Source organism: Myzus persicae, unplaced genomic scaffold (genome assembly GCF_001856785.1).
Source record: "Myzus persicae strain clone G006 unplaced genomic scaffold, MPER_G0061.0, whole genome shotgun sequence".
Lineage (NCBI taxonomy): Eukaryota > Metazoa > Arthropoda > Insecta > Hemiptera > Aphididae > Myzus > Myzus persicae.
In genome coordinates, this window is record NW_019102795.1 from 21,653 (window position 1) to 43,566 (window position 21,914).

Sequence of the window (21,914 nt, forward strand, 5' to 3'; positions counted from 1 at the left end):
GTTAAATAAACATTGTTTATATATATGTATTTATATGAAATTTAATTTAAGACGAAATCCTGATCATTGTACAAACAAATAGTGGTTCTCAGAGCCACACTACTTTTCTCGACAAATGTTAACCTGTATGATTTTGTATATTTGTTTTATATCATATTATGGAAGTGACAGTACTATATCGTTATTACATAAAGAATGAACTTAGAAATAAATACATTGGTGTAATTATAGAGTATCATCTAGAAGAAAATACATTATTATTGGGTAGTTTAGATGCCATGTCATAATATTGGTATGCATTATTTAATAGAAATACACACATTTTAAATTACAAATAATTAAATTGCCTGTTTACAAATCAAAAGAATACCAAAAGAAAAAAACGTGAATTCGATATAATAAAAGCTCGGCTAAATGTAAAAATTCAGAAAAACGTTGAATTGATGTCGAGTCTCAATTAATGATCATTTAGGATACCACATCGCTTCAAAACTCGCTGCTGAACATTTTTAATTTGACAATATTTGTAAAGTGAACTACTCACATCGTAAATAATTTAAATTTAAAGTTTTAAGTAAAAATTAAAAATAATGACGATATTTTCTTAAAAAAATCAATGGCGGCTTATTCATTTATTTTTTATTAAAGTAGTTTGTATGTCATGTTCACATTAAGAAAATATGATAATATAATGGATAATAATTTACATTAGGCCATAATATTTGGAGGGACCCTGTCCAGTGACAGAATCCTCAGTTTATTTTTGCTGAGAAAATACTACACAAAAAATGATCCAGTAAAAAGCGATATCATTATATGATTATCTAATTTAAAATCTTTCAATCTAGTCCAAGATTTTTTTACTTTGTTCATAGATCTAAGATATTAGAATCGGGATAACTTTGGGTTTCCCTGTGTGTCTTCATCATGAACATTCAAATGAATGCTTTACTAAACACGTCTCAACTGTAATAATTCTCCCGCATGTGCGTTACATGGTGAATTTTCAGATTGCCACTCTGACTGAACGACTTATTGCACACGTCACACAAGAATGGTTTTTCAGCCATGTGCAGCGTTTGATAGTGTTCCATTATTTGAACGGCGTTAGAAAATGACGTGTTGCATAGGTTACATAGATATGGTTTTTCAGACGAGTGTGTTTGCTGGTGTATTATTTGTTGGATGCTACTGGCGAATGACTCTTTACAGACATTGCACGAGTATCGTTTCTCGTCCGTTAGCGTCCTACTCTCATCCGTTAGAATGCTCCTTCTGATGAATATCTGATCACATACATTGCAAGAGTACTGATTCTCATCAGTGTCAGTAGTCTGAGGTGTATTCATAGATCTGGTATCGGTTAATTGTATAATACATACGTCACAAGGGTACTGTCTCTCAGTAACGCAATCATTAGCTGAAGATTGAATCATCCATTTTTTCGCCGCCATCGAACAAATTTTCAAGTATCTAACGATAAAAGAAATTACTATATTATTGTATATTATGTATAAATCACAATTATTTGTTTTTTGTACAATGTTATGGTTACTAGACTTTTATTTTGTTTAAGATTTATAGACATTTATCAAAATTTCAAACAACATTTTAAACCAGTATTTAAATAAAACCAAAATCTAAATTGTATGAGAAATCGAAAGAATTAATTAAATAAGATCACTATCAAATAATTTGGGTAAGTTCATCATTATTACCAAGTTCGATGCTACCGTATTATATTTCAGAAATAATGTGCAATGAAGTGCTGTAAATATTATGCTGTCACATACAATTTTAAAAACCCAGTTTATGACTCTTCTATAATATATACTGTCTTATATAATAACAGATGATGTTAATCGTCATAAAATCATCACGTCTAAGGTCAACAGTTATAACAATACAATGCAATAATTTATATGAATATACTTGAAAATTGTTAAACTTTGCAGTGTCTGTGGCCGAGATTTTATTCATTTAGTAATTCGATAAATTAGTTATTTTTAAAGTGATACTTATAGTAATTAGTGTTGACATTTTTTTCCTATCGATTTATGTTTCAGTGTAGGTATGTTTGTAATTTTAACTGTTAATTAAAAAACCCCCCAAAAAAAGGACTTCTGTGTACAACGTCAATAATAAATTTAAATTAATTATATATTTATCAGTGGGTGTCTTGTGTAAAATTAATCCTATATAAACATGAATGTTATGGTTAATAAAATACAGTGTATAAACGAAAGCAAGTTAAACTAAACGAATAATTTATTTTTGCCAACACATTGTTTACTCTGTTAATACGTTAATAAGGCATTGAAAATTATCCCGTGATCCTTATCGAATAGTAATATTTTAACTGGAAATAATAGTAACTAAACTCGGAGGAGAATAGTGCAATTCTGATACATAATATTCATATAAATGATTATGTGCCTAAAATAATAATAATAATTATTATTATTACGTACCACCTACCTTTCTACTTAAACGAAGTATTATAATAACTGATATTTTAACAAAACACTATGGTGATGGTGTTGATTATAACAATACTAACATGTTTTACCCGAAACTCCAATCCCTTTTGTGTTGTTCCTTGTTTTACGCAAATAGTGGTAACTTGATAAAAATGATTATCTAGTAAGTAGGTACTGAAATTCGATTTATGATACAGATAGAAGTTAATAATAAATAGATAATAATTGTTGAACTTAATACAGCCTATACTGAAAGGCGTGCGATATTTTTATTTAAAAAATACACTACAGTCGTTTGAATTTGGTTCCATACACTTATTCATCTCAGTCATCTCACAATCTACAGTCAAGATACTTAAAAATGTATGTTTATCGTAGGTTAAAATATTTATAGCCTGTTACCGAACTTTTTCATTTCAAATTTCATTAAACGAATGCGTCTATGTATTTCAAATCCAGTTCTCTTAATAGTGTTTATGGTCATCAAATATGTAAAAATATGGCATCGCGGGATTTCACAACACCACAACGGATGTTCCGTGGTATATATTTCAGAAAATAATAAATGTTACTAAATATAAAATACGAGTTATAACTTGGATTTGAAAAGTATATAATTTAAATAAATTCGAGAATTTATAACGCACTAAAAAAATAAAATATACCAACTTCAATAAATTCTACTTACCCGGGCAGTTTACTTCTTTTTGCTATGATTTATATATTTCTAGAATCTCTGGAAAATTTTGTTGGAAGTGTTTAAATCACCATTTTTTTAAGTGCCACAGTGTTCAAACGTATCGTCACGCCATAAATAACGGCACTCACTCGGCAAGTATTAACTATGATAATCATAATAATAAAACACCCAGGTCAATATATTATTCCTATTTAAATCTAATGATGTCGTGAAAGCTTGTCTTAATTAATATGTCTACTTAAAAATAATAATATTTTAAGTGTAACTCAAATGTTATTTTATTTAGAGTTGGGAAACGTATGAGAATTACACATCTAGTATGTGTTCCATCTGCATAAACTGTGAATAATAGAAACGTGGACATAATATATTTGTACAAACAATAATAATAATGGATAATAATAGTTAATAAAAATCTGAATCAGTATAATATCTCTTGCATAAAATAATGAAATGGAAAAAAAAGTGAATTAAAACAGCTAATATGTGTTGTCAAGTATAATATTCTAACGAAGAAATAGTAAGTCTTAATAACGAGACCGCACTTGGTACCAAGGATGTGTATAAAACGTTTTAGATACATAATTTTAAGTTTTTGGATCGGTATAAAAAACGAAAACTCATCTCGCCCGGTCACAAAACTATTGCATTAAAAAAAAAAAAACCCCAAAAACTACTTTACACACCTGTTATAGGTACTAGGCACATACTTGTATAGTGAAAAAATGGTTAAAACCATAATAACTTTATTCGATAACTACCGTTAAAACAGCTATATAGCCTGAGTCCTTTCAAGTTAAATGCATACACTGTTTGTCATATTATTATATTTGTCTCATATTTCATAATTTTAATGTATCATTTACACAGATTGGGTGTTAAACAAAAAATGATTGACTGATCTGATCTGTCGTATGGACTACATGGTTTATATATATTTTATTTATTATAATTTATAAATTATAGTATTTATTATAACTACCTATCTCCTAAGCTGGGCCGATGCTTGAAGGTTTATCAGCCCCCCCTTCCACAAATCAAAAATAAAATCATAACTTTTATGTAAATATGGTTCTTAAAACATAATATTTCTCCTTCATTTTTCTCACCGTCATCATTGGGATTTGTTCACAGGTGCAGTGCGGCAGATATTCGCCGTCGTACACGGAACTGCGTTGTTGCCGTGTGACATTGCGCCACCGATACCCCACGATCCTCAGGACACTGTCATACTGGTGGTTTGGTACAGATATGAAAAAACTGCGATATATAGGTAAGTTTCAGATTTCATAATATCTCGTTTTATATGGGGTTAAACTTTGATCGCTGTTGCATTTCATGTTTGACTGCAACGAGCCATGACGACAACAAAATAACACTCAACACTCATATTCTATTAATAATATTAAGCCAGTGACAATATGGCTGCAAAAAAAAATCAACCGACCATAATGTCGTTGTATAAATTGATATTTGTGTATAATTTAAGCATAATGTTGAGTATTAGTTTGTATAATATAATATTAAAACAGAATTATTATTATTTTTTACACTAATGTTGTGTGTGTATAACTTAACTTTTTCCCAACAAATAAAGTCATTTGACATAAAATATCAAACGAATTCTTAGATTCATAATGAATATTTGTTAACTTGAAATTTAAAAAATACTAATTTCATACATATAGATTTAGTCATGAATGTCTCATAATTCAAGCTCACAAATAATCAGTTATTTATATTATTTAAATGTTATCGTTAACTAATTTAATAGTGTTCTAAATAGAAGCTTTTTTTAAACAATGGATCTATCTATATTATAAGTAATTAAATAAATAAGTCATTCGTTCGAATGTTAACCAACAAATACTAACTATAAACATAGCTTTACATACTACATACTATTAACATTTTAAATTCGTGTTAATGATTAACAAAATGAAAAATTATTTTGTGCATTTTCTTTTATGTAACATAATTTAATTTCCCGGGAACATGAATTTAGATTAGAAGAAACAAGTTCAAACTACATGAAAAAAAAGTATTCACAACCAAATTTTTTATCTGCAAAACGTTTTGGTCTATAACTGAATTGTTTCTACACTTTCGTTTTTTTGTTTAATTTCAGTTAAATCAAACCCCAATTACAAGAATCGGTGTAGGACAACTTAATTAATTTTTACTAAGTAATAACTTATGATATATGACAGTTATTACAATCATTCTTTTTCTTCTATAGAAGATATATCAATTGTAAGTTTAATATTTTTCTTACAAACAATTTTTTACTTTGAGATGGTGCTAAATGGTTTTATTACACGAATTGTCAAACACGTCGAACGATTGTAATATACAATGGTTGTTTCGTAGGCATTGATGTAATTATTTCATTATTTGAGCTTGTTTGTTTTTTAATTTCCCTTGTTGTGACTTTTGAAGAAATAATAAAACCCATTACGAATCCCGTGTAAACATTATATTACCTGGAGTTTAATATTTGAAAGCCTAAACTCGAAAGGTTGGTATACTATGTTTATTTGAAAATATGTAAAATATAATATATCTTACACATTTGTCAAGCGCAAACATTGAGCCATAAACAATGATATTATGTGGCGAAAGATAACATATACAAGTCTTACTTATAGAAATAATACACCTATCATCTGTGAAATATATCTATATATAAACTTTATATTTTGTAATAATTTTACTTTTTTTGGAATATTTTGTTTTATTTTAATAATTTGTAACGGGCCACATGGAATACCTTGGCGGGCCACATGTGGCCCGCGGGCCGCGGGTTGGGCATGACTGATATAAAGGAAAGTTACTTTAGCAATAATCAACGCACAGCCGAACCTATTTGAGTTATCGAATTGAAATTTTGTAGGATTAATATTACAATGACAAGTTCTACTAAGAATGGATTTTTCAAAATTTTGATTTCAAAGGGGTGGAAATCGGCAAAAATAAATTGTTTACGTACAAATTGTATATCTATATACATATTTTACAGCACGGTGACCTGTGGGTTTCCATGATAATGCGACTACAACTTTAAATAAAAAAAAAAAAAATGAATCTCTATTTCCCTTAGGCGAGGCATTCCTTTTAAAACATTTAAAACAGTTAACTTATAATTTCTTAGTGCTCATTTCAGAGTGGAATCAATCGGAAGGTTAATAAAAAATTGTACAGTCATTTTTTAGATAAATGTTTGTTCATCGTGATTAGTTTAAGCAATCACGCTTAAAATTTTAAACAGACTTAAGTCACTTGTGGGCCGCCGTGCCATACGATATGTGTTGAGGTATACAATTTGTACTTTTATTTTAATTAATAACTAACTAATTTTCCACTCAACTTTCTTATTTTTTTAGTAGAACTTGATATTTTTTTTAATTGTTTGATCAATTGATCATGTTTAAGAATGCGTCTAATCGAATTTTAGTACATAGTCTATCAAGGTGGCTGTCGGCTGATTAACACTTATAGCCGCTCACCGACGTGTACGTAATCAAAATAATTAATTAAATTTAAATGAAACATATTCATATAGAGTGTGCACCTAGCGGGATTCGGAATCAACGTATATCTGTAGATAGCCTAAACAATAATATACTGCTCACATTATCACAAGCTAGTCTCAGAGAGTTGGTATTTTTAAAGGGCAACGGAGTGTAAGGGATCAACTAGGAAGTATGTATAATGATATAAGTAATACATATTTGCATCGACACGACACTACGACGGTTAATTTGTCTACTGACTATCATACGTAACAACGGCTGCAACCGCTATATTTATGACGTAAAAATACTTGCCGATACTGTGAGCTACTAACTAACATAACATTTTTATTAAGTTAAGAGTTTATGGAAAACACCGAATAGCTCAATTATATAAATTGCGTTATCGAAAAATAGTAATACATTTCTTATCGATATGCGATAATGTTTAAGTATACAAATTATAATTATATAACTATTGAACCATTTTTTAATAACAATATCATTAAGATCGTTTGTAAATATAATTATTAATATTATTATAATTTTTTTGAAAGGATTGTTCAAAATTAGTCCCTAAGGGAGTAAAATGGTTTTTTTTATATAGCTGTATATTATAATTCACGGGTGACGGCGTGACGGGACAGCAAGTAAACTATACAATATGGTGTACCTGTGTATTTTAAGCTCACAAACTTGAACCAAAAACGATTTGGACATATTATTGTTATATTCATAAACTTATAATATATACTTGTGTAATACATCTTATACAGGTTAGCTCACCAAGTATGCTCACCCCCATTTTTTTTTCGTTCAGTGAATTCGTGTGAATTCTGATTTTTTTTTATTTCTGAAAATACTTATAACGACCATATTTTTAAATAATTTGCATTTGTATTAAAAGCTTAAAAAGTGGCCTTTGATGTATAATTGTATACATATATGAGTCACCATTCGAATCAGTAATTTCTGAGTTATAAAACTAAAAGTTACCTTATAAAAATATTCAATGATATAAGGTAATACGTATGTTTATGTAGTGCTAAATACTAGGTATACTGGATTAAAAGTCATTAAAGTTAAAAATTTTAGAATTGTGTACACATTTTATTTTATTTTATGTAAAACTTAATAACTGAGAAGCTTCTCGCTTATGGATTTGATCCAACAAGATTTTCCAAAAAGTAATTTCCTCAAAAATTTACAGAAAAAAATGACAGATCTCATTAAAAAAAAATAGTTTTATCGCCACATTAAAATTCTATGATTTTAAAAACACCTAATTATAGTGTCTAAGTCTAAATTCCGAAAATCAGAATTAAAATGAATACATTATTAAATACTAGAAAAGTGGGCTAGCATAAATAATAAATCACACTAGTTATGTTTAATAATAATATTATTTCAAATATTTGATAGACATTTTATTGTGTAGGTGCCAGATGTGGGTAGTGTTCTGAATAAATTACTTCGAATACTTTTAAGAAAACTTTTAAAAATATATCTTATTCTTATAAAAAAATATCTTTGTATTACTACGATAATGGTTTTTTCTAATGTGTTCGTGGAAATTATCGAAATACTATACACATTTTAAATCTTATGCTTATATCGTATTTGTATTATAGTAAATTGTTTTGCTTTCATTGCAATATATTCTTATTTCTTAGCAATTACGGTTAGCAAATCTTTAGAGAATTTTGTATTGAATAAGTAACTATAATAGAAAAATCATTCACTGACGTAATTGAGTTTAGCCACATTAATTATATGTCTCAATAAACATACTACACTATATTAATGTTTAAGTAACCAAGATAATTTTTCACCTATAATTATTATAAGTATTTTTAAAAGTATTCGAAAAAATAATTCAAAATCCTTTTTTTATTATTATTTGAGTATTTATTCCAAATATTTTTTAAAGTATTTTACCCATATATGATGAGTGGCTTATGGCTTAAGTTTATAATTACACTTTTATTATAAAATTAACCAAAACTAGAAATATGAAAGTATTTGGAAATTAATCGGTAGTGAATAGAATTTACGACCAAGAGTCTGCAATGGGAAATCTTGATAATCAAATTATTGTAGTTAATAACGATAATTTTATTTGATTTTACACTTGTTTTCGGCAAGGCAAACACTGGACTTTGTTTTGTATATTATTCCTTGGGTACCTGCACGAAACTTAATGCCACTTTAATTTCTCTCGATCATCTAGTTTATGACCAGACCTTTTAAAGGTCTTAAAGATAAAAAAAACCCCTGGACACTAGGTATTTGAATATTTATACAGACATGATTCAATTTTGATTTTTTATTAAAGAGTCCTTAACATTCCTCGCTTCATGCCGCATTTGATTTAATCGGGAAAAACGACTTGATCGTGTCTGAAAATCACAATCGATGTACCTATCCAAACCGTATTATATTATGTGTGCAACTGTTAACGGTTATGTGGATATGTCGAGGGTTACTCTGTATATCGAAATTTCTCGCCATCATCCCAACGGTGGAATCCCATCGTTTCGATAAAATTCGTACGGGCTGAAAGCCGCTTTTAAATTGAAATGTGCGTGGGAGCAATAAAAAAAAAAAAAAAAAAAAAAAAAAAACAGTTTGCTTTGTACGTAACGATAATACTATGCGAATATTATCCCAATTAGGTTTCGGTATAAAACTCGGTGGGAGCCGCGTAATGGCACAGGCCACCTGCATTAATGTAGAGGGAGCGGTAATGCTGCAGGGAGTCATGGGAATTGTGCGCGGCCCGAACCACCTCCATCGCCATCTCTGCAGCCTCCACCGCCGACGATGGTTCCGACGTAACCCCTCGCACTCATCTCCACCTCCATCGCCAAGCCGAATGGTTAAAAGCACTCGAGACGTTGTGTGTGCGCTGCGAGCACACACGCGCTCACTCGCATTTGCGGTTATTGTCTTTAAACCGGCAATGGATCCCGACTCAAAGTGACTGCAGTATTGCAGGGCTGAGAGTGATTTTAAAAAAATATGCAAAACACCCGTGGACTAGACAAAGTTTCTGCCACCTACCCTCTCCCATCAACCACAGCCTTTTATCAACGGTTTTCTTTTGTCGGCACGATCGTTTCGAAAACAAAAGTGTGCTTACACACGCATTATTATTATTATTATTATTGTTATTATGCAAGTGACGTGTTGTGTAGGTACGCTTCATCTTAATTATTTTTATTATTATTGCAATCATTAGAATATTACTAAAATTCACTGTGATCATGTTCATTGGATAACCGTCAAATGAAAATAATAAAATACAATGAAATATAACCTAGTGCGATATTTTACAGCGGCGCTTTCGCTTTACCTTCGGTTCTATTTACACATGCATCCAACACAGTCTCTCAAGATTAACGATCGATCGGTGGACGTTTGTCGGTGCCTACTGATTTATTATGATTTCCCAGCACCGCCGCTGCGGTACCTACCCGTGGCACGGACGTGTTATTGTATTGTGTGAACGCAACCCAATACTTCATTTTTAAAATGTCGAGAGTACCTATACTGCCTCGACCATTAATCAGTATTTGCGGCGTGGTGGTCTACGCCGAGGTATAATATATTTTCAAATTTGACTCAAAAAATTACACACTGATTACGTTACGGGTCAGCTTTAGTCGTCTCCATTAATTTTAATAAATCTCATTGGTTCTGCGAATTTGTTCGTCGGCGCAGTACATTTTTTATGAAATAATATTATTATGTGTACAGGTGTACGCGACATTGCAATAGGTAAGGTTATATTATAAATAATTATTTGCGACATCAAAACATTATACACCGTCACTTATACCGATATTATTAATCAGTATTGTTTCTTGGTATTATCAATCGAACGATTTATTATTTAACTTTCATAACGAAACAACAGTATTAGAGTTGAAAGACAAATGTTTATATAATTATTATATGGATTATTGGGAGCACAAATCGGCAAGTAAAAAATCATTTAGAAAATATAAATATAAATAAATATTTATCCTTAGTTATTGCGCAGCAATGTCCAGTAGGTACCTTGAATTAAATCGTTATCATATTATATTGTAGTGATTTTTAATTGAGTAACTAGGATTTTGTAACAATTACTCATTATTAGTGAAATACATCATACGGTTGAAGAAACTTTAATAAAGTTATAGTGAAAATAATAACAATAATTATTATTATTTATTTATTCGCGTAAATAGCTACCAATGTCAGATTAATATGAAATGAAATAACTGAAATAAAGTTCAAAATGTAATTATAATTATTGAATGTTTTACGTACTACTTATCTATTTGTATAATATAACGTATGATAGTATTTTCATTATTTTACATGGGTAATGCAAGTTTTTACGATTCTTATTACATATATTAAAATATTAAAATATGGTAGATTTTCTAATATTTTTCGAAACAGAAATCCACAAATAAATTATGTAAATTGTTTTTATTATTAATAAAGAATGAAGAATAAAATATATCAAATGAAATACTGTTTTTGGAGATTTGCTGTGTGAGTTAGAAGGATTATAATTTAAAATATTTGTGTGTATTTACGTGACGAGGATGGTAATACCGGTGTGAACTCTGAAATTAAATTTCAAAATAAAGGAATACTAGAGATTAAAAGATAAGATATGTTAGGGAGATTAAATAGGAGAGAAAAATGTTTAGGACAAAAGTCGTTTTAAATCGCAAATAATAATGAACACACTTAACATTTTCCCAAGAGTCCCATAAAACAAAAAAGGTAATAATATGTTTTTCGACGGTACGTTCTATTTATATTTACTGCATTTTATATTTTGTTAATTTATATTTTTGCTTTGTAAATTGTTATAGTCAAATGTGACCATAAAACTGGTAATAAAAATTTTAAAATAAATAATTTTGACGTTGAAATGTTTTTGACCTTACTTGAATACTTTGATTCATAATCAGAAAAATATTATTTATTTATCATAATTTACTTAATTAAGTAGGCGAATAAATAGTAAATTATCATAAAATAAAATGTATGATATTTTATTAATCATATTTATTCATAAATAAATATTTTGCGATAACATAATAAGTATCATATTATTTAAATCAAATTCGTTATTTCGTATTTGAGTCTAACATCGTGTATTATTATGGCCACAAATGACTACCACCTAAATCAATAATAAATAACTAAAATGGAAAATTCAACTACCTAATCATTTGTCATAATTTTGGAGAAATGTTCACACACGGGTATTTTTGGAGTAAATAAAATTTATATTATTTCAAATTGCAATAGATATTTCTACTGGATTATTTTGAATAGGGATATTTTTAGAAGATAGTATATTGACCATTAACTCTCTTTGCAGAACACATTTATAGCCAGGGATAAAAAGAAATATGAAAATTGTCTTTCAGTGACTTAACAATCTATTTTTATCATTTCACGGAATGTACAACTTTGGCTAAAAAAAATCGACTTTCCTTCGGAATCTAAAAAAAAGTGTAAATAATATTAAACTATACGTTTAGTTTAGCAAAATATCGTATTGCAATATCTCTGAACTTTATTTGAAAAAAAAACAATCGAACATATTCCCACCGTAACATGTCATAGCATTCGGAATAGAGGTATATTTATCAATTAAATTTTCATTTCTACTGGTGTGGTCAAACGAACGATTGAAAATCGAAGAACACCAACAACATACACGAACGCGTCGTAATCGGATAAAACTGTTTTTGTGACCAGGACACTGTCATTGCAGTCGATTTTCGGCATGTACAAAAACACGTATTTTGACAATCACTGAAGATTTACACAACAATTAAAACAATGGAAGCTCGGCAAAACGATAATAATATTATTTAGTGATTCGCTGTAGCTGTTTGATTGCCGACGGCCTGACTTTTGAATAATAATAATTATTGTTGAATTCCCTTCATTGTTTTACCAATCATTTCCGTCAACCGAACTGCAGACAATAAAGACAATTATATTACACCCATCATCATTATCATCGTCATCATCAACGTCATAGTCATCGATGCGCTGTCATCGCTATGTGTGTTAACACATTTTTCAGTTGTACTTAGTCATGTATAGTTGACGTTGGTCATATGATGATAGATTACTTTTTTACTTTTATTTTTGTCGTACCTACCTAATATGTTCAAATAGTTAAAATACGAAAACCTTAAAAAGTATGAAAATGTATTGCACTGTTTATAAATTGAATGTGATAATATTGTTGAGATTGTTGTATATTTTAAAAGCTAATATTCAATTGCAACTACAGCTCTCTTATTGCTTTCGTGGTATACAAATTATGTTATATTTCGTAACAAAAGTTTACCTTTATAATTTACCATTAATACGTTTCAGATATAAATAGTAACAAAGTTTTCATTAGTTAAGTCATAGTATAATATAAATATAAATAGGTAATGCGTTACAGATCTTTGTGTTCTTGAATGTGTGATATTACCCAGTAAACTATATTATCATAATACGTAGTCGATAGATTGATTGCTTGAATTGTCTTTGATTTTTAACCAACAAATGTATCAGTATACGTTTTTCAAAACCAAATTAAAAGCACAATAATATGTATTTAGTTTTCGTATTATTAGTTTAGATCACACAGGTGATAATATTTAAGTAAAATGCATATCAAAAATATATTTTTTTCAGTCGACATTATTAATACACCACCCGGGTTTAGACTGTCAGTGCAAAATGAAACCAAAAATATTTGAAACACACCTGACAAACTGTTTAATAGAAAACCTTAACTTCAAACCAAGAGAAAAGTATAAAAATTCAAAATGCATAATTTTCACCTTTAATGGTATTATTTTTTTTTCTTGATAACTATTCTTTTTGCTGCAAATTGGATGGGAATTGAATATATGAAATAAATAAATAATAACACTTCCTCTTCGCACCACTAACACCTCCTATAACGATAATATTAAATTATGCTGTATAATAATACAGCATCGTTATTGTACAAACAGTTTTGTTTTGTAAAAGTTACAAATAAATACTGTGAGTATGGGGTAAACACGACGACAACTATGGTTATCGATTTGCACACTGCAATCATAAACTATGGATATGGTAAAGATTTATGGTACACACTCAAAAGATAGAACCACGAATTATGGTGATAAACCTTTACTTGTATCTCACACAAGGCCGTAATTGCATATAATAAATAATATCATAAATCGTTTACTAACAGTTGAATATAAATCCTCAAAATCGAAGTGACCACTCTTCCACGGGATATGGTGTCTCTCGTCCGACAACACGAACATTAGAATTTCAACGAAACGTCTAACAGTAATCATGTCGATTTTCGTGATTGATGGCGTATATAGTTCAAATTATTAATTTTTTTTAAAAATATGTTTATCGTCTTGCTAGAAAAATAATAACAAAATAATGTCCACCACACGAGGTGATCGAGGGGGCTCGACGTGGAACGTCGACTTTTTGCTACTCTCTAGGTTCGCCGAAAAATCGTTTTCTTTCGGACACGCTGTAACGGTTTATTAATCAGGCCCTGGGGAGGTATAATATCGTACGGTTTTGTGTGTATAATGTGTGCGTGTGTTCTCTCCCCTCGCTTCCATCTCCGCTCGTCTCGAAATTACTCATCCGGGTTTTCTGGAGGGATTAAAAAAAATAAAAATAAAGGAACACAAGGAGCGCCCTGTGGGCATGTTTTTGCAACGGTAAACAAAACGCAAACAGAAAAAAAAATATAATTTTGTATTTCTTTTTTTTTTTTTTTAATCCAAACGCGGGGGCAAATCCTTTGCGGTGCGCACATAAGCAGCAACAGCAGTGTACTTACCACAGCGGCTGTCGTTTGATGAATACTGTGCCATATTTTCTGCCAGCCGTGGAACAACAAAATACATAAGTACGATGATAAACGAGGCCTTGATGAGATCGATGAACGTCGAAATGAATCAGGCTGTATATAATGTGGCCGAACTCGGCGGCGGCTTCCGCCGTAGCGGACTTCCAGACATGTACAATAATCGACTACGTTCTAAGTTCTACGAAACTATCGGATTACCCTTCGACTAAAGCCTCTTTGCCTGAAGCAAAGGTATATTCCCATACGATTTGATTGTGTTAAAGTACCTTTAGCTGCTCTCTGTCCGTCAAAAACAACACCCTTCGAGGTTTTTGCTTGTTCCGAACAGAAAATAATAATATATTAATATCATTCATCGATCATTCAAGCTATATTGGTAACGGTTTGGCTGTTTTATAATATGCGTAGGTTCTAATAATATTGCAATAACGATTCAAGAGAAATTCGTAGTGAAAATATTGTGAAACGGTTCTCGAATTCTTGCGAATCATCGGTACATGTAGATGAAATTAATTTCGTCTGTCAGGGAAAGATACAAGTTGCGATCCTTTTTGGAGCATTTATTTAAATACTGAAATTTCATATAGACAGTAAAAAAAAAAAAAAAAACATTCATTCGTGAGGCGATTGCAGGCTTATCGTTTTTACCGTGGTTAAATTCCAGTCGTACTGATCAACAATAAACATCAATTATTTAAATGCAGACAAAAAAATACAAGGCATCTTGAAAAACTATTGAATAAATTCGTTGATATTTTTAGAATGTTTTAGTTTATCATCAGAGTAATGCTTTTTTCAGTTTTTTTTTTTTTGTTTTAATACATATTATGCTTACACGTGGTTGGACTTTGGTTTTGTAATATCGAAATTATGGACTTTTTAGGTTTACATTCTGTGTGACTAAAATAAATATGAATAACAAAACTTTTCTTTCTATACATTTTTAAAACTCTTTTGTTTATATAAAAAACCAAAAAATAAAATAAAATCATAGTAATAACAGTGTATACAAAATTACAAACGAGCTGAGTACTGTTCTGTAATTAAAGTGACACAAACTGATAATAACATGTTGTACATAACATACGTCAATACTTCGGACTACTGCTGTCACTCAAACCCAAATTCAAAAATAAGTAAGTAACTTATTCAATCATCGAATATATTATATTCTATGCAATATTTCTCAGAGATAAATGTATCCACTTAATTGGTTTTACTGATGATTATAATTCATTAAAAAAATACAATGCAAGCCGTTTATGTAAAATAGTTAAATTGGTATTATTGCTTTTGTTTTCTTGTTTTATGTACTTACACATGCTTCGTAAATATTAATATACATTTTGAAATCTACGAATGTCGTTTAGTAGTTAACAACCGTTAAAACGAAGAAACTATAGATGTAACACTGAACTATTTCTATTTTAATTTTTGGACATTTTTAATTTTTTAATCATTTATTTTCCAAATGTTTGTAGAGTATACTTAAATTCGATATGTTTAATGAATTTATGAAGACAACACTTAGAAATCGATAACGTTCTTTCAGTCAACATTACAGTAAGTAATTCCATTCTCTCCTATTGAAGCAATAGCAACGATACATTTTATAAAATTATTTTATTTTCGATTCTCAACTTAGCTTAGAGAGGATAAGCTATTGACTTTACGATAATGTGTTTTCATTCGGTAAACACTTTTTAGGATAGTAAATGTAGTCCATGTAGCATATGAAATCGATCGGAAATTGGATGTAGATTGTACTTTGGATATGTCAACCTAACCTTTCCATTAGAAAGGAAATCCGTAAAACTGAAGAAACTAACAAGATTTACATTTTTTTTTTGCATCTGTATTTTGACTCGTTGATTCTCGTTCAAACAACATAATGGTTGTACGGGCTTGAAAGTTGAACAGACGATATTTACTATTTAGTACTTACATATATATTTCTATGTAGTATAAAAATATATTATACAGAGGTTTATATTTTTTGGTAGTGTTTTTTCTTATATATGAATTTTTTCTTGTAACATTTTTATTGGAATTTAAACAAATGGCACTTGATTTGAGATTTTTTTACTCAAAAATTAAAAAGCCAACTCAACTATGAACAATAAAAAGGTTTCTATCTCGCACCATAATTATTGTACTCTGTGAAGAGCTGGGAACAAAGTTATACTACTGACCAGTATTGAAACAGAAAATCTTTAATATTATTATTTTTATTTATGTTTGTGAGTCAAAATATTGAAAACATTAAAAATATTTAAATCACTTTTTTTTTAAGCAATAATCATTTATAGAATAATATTTCAACTGGCCATAAAAAAATTGACTTATATTTGTTTCTATTTCTGTTACATAATGTACACATAAATTGAATAATAATAAGCAGTAGAGAACTTAGGGAAGCTAGCGGTTTTTACTCCCCTCCTGGGGAAATTTAATGTAATTATTATTTTGCATTTATGTATTTCAAAATTATTTCAAAGTCTTAAATTCCATACATTTATAATATAATCAAAATTGTTAATATTGTTATTAAACCTTATCTATAATATATATATGTTACTACTAAAATAATGCTTATATTTTTTCTGAAAAAAATGTAGCCTCCCCCATCTCAAATTTCTTGATCCACGTCTCATAATAAGATAAGCTATTATTTTATGTTTTTTTCATTTTTTTTTCTTATCACCCTGGAAATATTATGATACAATATAATATATTTAATATATTGAACACAAATAGATATTGAAAAATCCAAATGTTTTGAGTGGAAAATGAAAATAGTAGCATGAATGTTTAATGTTTATAGACTTCACTAGTAAGTATGTACAGTATTAAGTTACCCATATTACTATTGTTTCAAGTTTTGAATTGATTTTAACTATTATACGCCTTCATGAATATTAAAACAGTTCTCAGAATGCATTAAGGTTGTATGAAAAATAAAAATGAAGTTCCCTTTTGAATAGAAAATCAATTGCCCATTAACTATTAGGAACTACTGTTTTATATTATATTAGTTTAGTAAACGATAAAATGTATACTAAAATATGACAAAATGTTAAATAATTTAATATTGTCATGATTATGTATCCGAGCTCGACATTGTTTGGTTCACCGTGTTTAGGTCGAGTGTAATGAACTGGTATTCTCATAAAATAATTTTGAATTCTTTCAACATAAAACACAGTTACGGTTGAATGAATAAAATTCATTTGTATTTTTTATATAATACTTCTATCAATTAATATTCAAAATTTTAATATTTGTGGAACTATAGTATTATATAAATATTTTTATTAACGTCATTATTTATTTTATTTTTTTAATAAATAGGATGAGAGTGCACCGACCTCAATAATATATTTAAATTAAAAAGATTTCTTAATCGTTTCATTGAGCATTTATTTTTATTTGTGTAATCGAGTCTTGATAATGATGTACAGTATTTTGTGGTCGTAAACATTTTTAGTTCAATTGAAATTAGTCGTTTGTTGTTGTAATATTTAAAACTCATGTTCTAGGTAGCTGTTTACCTTTTTAGAAAATATTTTCTTACCAAAAAAAAGAATTATTCAAATACGGCAAAATATGAAAATTCAAAGACTCTAAAATAACTTGCATAATTATTATGATTTCAGTTATCAATTCATGCCACTCGAGCATTCATGACACTCATACTAAAATTTTACATAATATTATATTAAATGTAAAATATGCTTTAAGAGCACTTCTTAATGTTGTGAGTCAACCGTATTTCAAACACAACTTTTTAATCAAAAAATGTATTTTATCGGCCAGTATAAGTAAAAGTTTAAAATTATAGTAGGTAGATAGGTACGCTACATAATATAAATTATAATATAGTATGAGTTATTTGCCATATATTTTCTGAACGGTTAAAATATTTTGAATTCATCTAATATACGTGTAATTTAAAGTTCATAAAATAATTGGCTAAATCAAATGACATAATTTATGAACGTTAAAATAGAAGTATAATTTATAGATATTATTATTATTGTGTAAATAAGTTTATTTTTGAATTTATGACGTATTGTTGTTAGTACTATTATTATTATCGTTATAACTGTATTCTCATCCACCGGAGATTAAAAAACTCCCAAAAAAAAAAATTTAATTTGTTTGTAATTTGCGCGATAACTCCACTGCCACCTAAAACTGTTTCGTAAACTTTTTGCAAGCGCATTGCCATCGCCGCCGTGCAGCCGTATGCCGCCGGAAAAAAGAAATTAAACACCACCGACCGTGGAGAGGGTTACGGATGGACAAAAAAAATAAAAATAAAATAGGCCACGTTGACCATAAATATTCGTGAAGATAAGATTATTATTAAAACATTAAGCCGAAGGTTGAGTTCAAAAATAATTAAAACCAAGACGACGAGTCGTTTGCTGAGCCGAGATAGATTTTTAATTGCTCATCTAGACTCGGAATAGGTCGGAAAGCTGCGGGGAAAAAAATTAATGAATAAAACCGCTACACAAAAACAGCGGTCGCGGCGGCGACATTTAAAACCCTAGAAAACAAAATGCATAAAACGCGACTTGGATGAAGGTCGGGAGAGGGGGAGGGGGATGGGGAGAGGCGTAGGTGGTTGTGTTTCCGTTGCACGATATTATTTGGCGATCAAACGGATTAGTCAAATTTTCATCGCAAGCCAATCGACCGTGACCCCATCGTTCGACCGGTATTATGGGTACGTGCTCTGCAAATAAATCGACTATCGGATCAGGCACACACAATGACATAATATTCTAGTTTACTGTGTATATTACAATATTATTTAGTGTTATCTTCGACGTCCTTGTTTTCGCCTAAACGTTGTTTTTGCTCAAACGCAGAAAAAATAAACTGGGCTTTCGCCCATACCTACGTACCTACTATATTTCATTATAAACGATAACAACAATTTGGTAACCATTTACCAAGGATTTTTTTTTTATCGAGCGCTTTACCTTAATATTATTAGCATGGCTATTCAACGAAATGATTCGGCTGTTAATGTCAACGTAGAACGGCATGTAAGGCCGATCTATAAAAATACTATTGTCACAATTTATTTGCAACTTTAATACCAATACGTACAATTAATGAAATGTACAGATAAATAGTTTTGTTGAAAGACTTGGGCTTACAAATAATTTAATCTATAACATAATATATTGTCTACTTATTCTAAATATTCATTTTAAATGTTGGTTTGAAGATTGGGGGCTGTGCTCAATTAGATGGCAGATGCAAAATTATATTGCTTAAATAATATTAGTTCAACTACTACCATTATCAATTACTAAATAAATAAGAAATACAACACATATACTTAATACCACGTTGTCTGTCTGATTTGTGTATGGTGTAGGTGATAATTTAATTAATAATTGTTACTAAATACTTAATGTTTTTTTTTGCGATTTTGAATCCCTTTTTGTGTGCATTATAATTTCAATATAAAACTATCTTATTATCTGGAGTTTATTATTTAAACCATTTTGTTGTTACACAATATACCCCGCTTGTATCATATATTATCATCGGCTAGTGGAAACCAAAATATTTTAGTTTCTGAGCGAAGCGATGAATGTATTGATTTTACAATGATGTGTGTTTTTATATTTATTTATTGATTTATTAGAAATAGACACCCAATGCACAGCAGAGCAACATCCACTTAACCGCTTTTTTATTGTTTAAATTTAATAGTATCTAATTTATTGTAAAATAGGTGAAAACCAAATCCATTTTGTAGTTAATGTATAATTGTGTAAATTAAATCTGAGGAAATACCAAAAGGTACATGTTGAGTGAAAACAGGCCTAACCCATGGTTGGACCGGAGTCACAGGAATCCAAAATATTGTCTCAAATGTCTCTACACACAAGCTATATTTATGATAATGTTAATTGTGATATATCGTTCTGGAATTATAGGTAGTATCCAGCCAACATTTCCCACGACTAATCATAGAGAATAAAGAGTCTATGTTCGATGTTCGGTTTTTAGGACCAGCTAGCCTGAAATCTCGTACTGTGTCCTCTCCTTCTGGGTCGGTGCAGAATATTAATACCTAGAACCTGCTACCGTAATGAATCATAGGGTGTATAATATATATATATATATATTGTAACCATAAGTAAATAAAACCTAAGCCATTAATGTACCGGAGGGTGGTGGAGATACCAATATTCGGTGGGTATATAAATCGCTTTTTACGCCTTGGCGGCTGATCGGTACCGAAAAGCTAATTTCGATGGATTTGATATTACGTGGAAGTTATATTAATATTTCAGGCGCATGCGTTATTATGTACGTTGTTCTAACTGGTATAATTATTACCGTACAACGTTTTCGCGAGGTTTAGCCCCATCGCGCCAAACAATCGGATTTAATTATTTGTCTCGACCTTTTCGTCCCTCACCGTCGTCCATCACCATCAAACTAACTTTACTTCGTGACTTTAATAATATTATTCACAAGTACCTAACTATAATCATATGCTTTAGCATATAATGTTTTATATTATGTTGGTATAATTACCTATCCATAATTGTGATTAAGTGAAATATCATACGCCTATTATTATTACTGTAAAAACTATTATTATAATAATTATTAGTTCACGTTTTATGTCTTAGTGCATTTTTCCACTCTAGAGTTAAATTGAATCGAAAAGAAAAACTATCTAGGAGTCTAGAAAATGCAGATATCGATTGGTGTCATAATTTCTAAACATTTTCGGTTGGACCATTCGGCTTTTATTCATACACATTTTATATCATGTAAATAATATTATGATAAGTATTCCTAAATATTGTTAATATGATTTATACTCTGTGTAGGCCTATACTACCAAAACACAGAATAAATATGATACTGAAAACATGCAGTCATACGATATTAAATCCTTCAATAAATTATATTTATTTAAAAATAATTTATCATTTTGTTGTAACAATTAAAATCATTATCGATATTATACTGATAAAAAAACGAACTGTATTTTTCCCGATTGCTTTCCATACTACAACCTTTCATTTCTCACTAATCTGTAAACCAAATAATAATAATTACTACTATGGATATAATTTGATGTATGTTGAATAATAATTTGTAACAACTAACAAGTATAATGCACACTGTATTAAATTTCTGTGATCTTAAATACTGGTTATTATATTAATTACATTAATTATTATCTTGATCTTGGCGATAAGTTACAACTAAAACTTAACTTCTGACCACTATAACTTTTAAGAAAAAAGTTTGAA

The 21,914-nt window shown here is 29.5% G+C and overlaps 2 protein-coding genes across 2 annotated transcripts in view; one reads left to right on the plus strand and one right to left on the minus strand.

Annotated features, from left to right (window-relative positions):
* Nucleotides 1-962: 962 nt before the first annotated feature.
* LOC111033130 (zinc finger protein 2-like) lies at nucleotides 963-1,454 on the minus strand. Its single transcript, XM_022313729.1, has one exon. The coding sequence runs from the start codon at nucleotides 1,452-1,454 to the stop codon at nucleotides 963-965; it is 492 nt and encodes a 163-aa protein (XP_022169421.1).
* Nucleotides 1,455-1,760: 306 nt separating this feature from the next.
* Nucleotides 1,761-21,914, plus strand: part of LOC111033119 (nephrin-like) — a 160,390-nt gene continuing 140,236 nt past the window's right edge. The window contains 2 exon segments of the mRNA XM_022313716.1: nucleotides 1,761-1,770; nucleotides 4,315-4,453. Of these exon segments, the coding sequence (XP_022169408.1) occupies nucleotides 1,761-1,770; nucleotides 4,315-4,453 (149 nt within the window).

Excerpts from the sequence above, each read along its gene's own strand:
- LOC111033130 (XM_022313729.1), bottom strand. The coding sequence starts at position 1,454 with ATGGCGGCGAAAAAATGGATGATTCAATCTTCAGCTAATGATTGCGTT.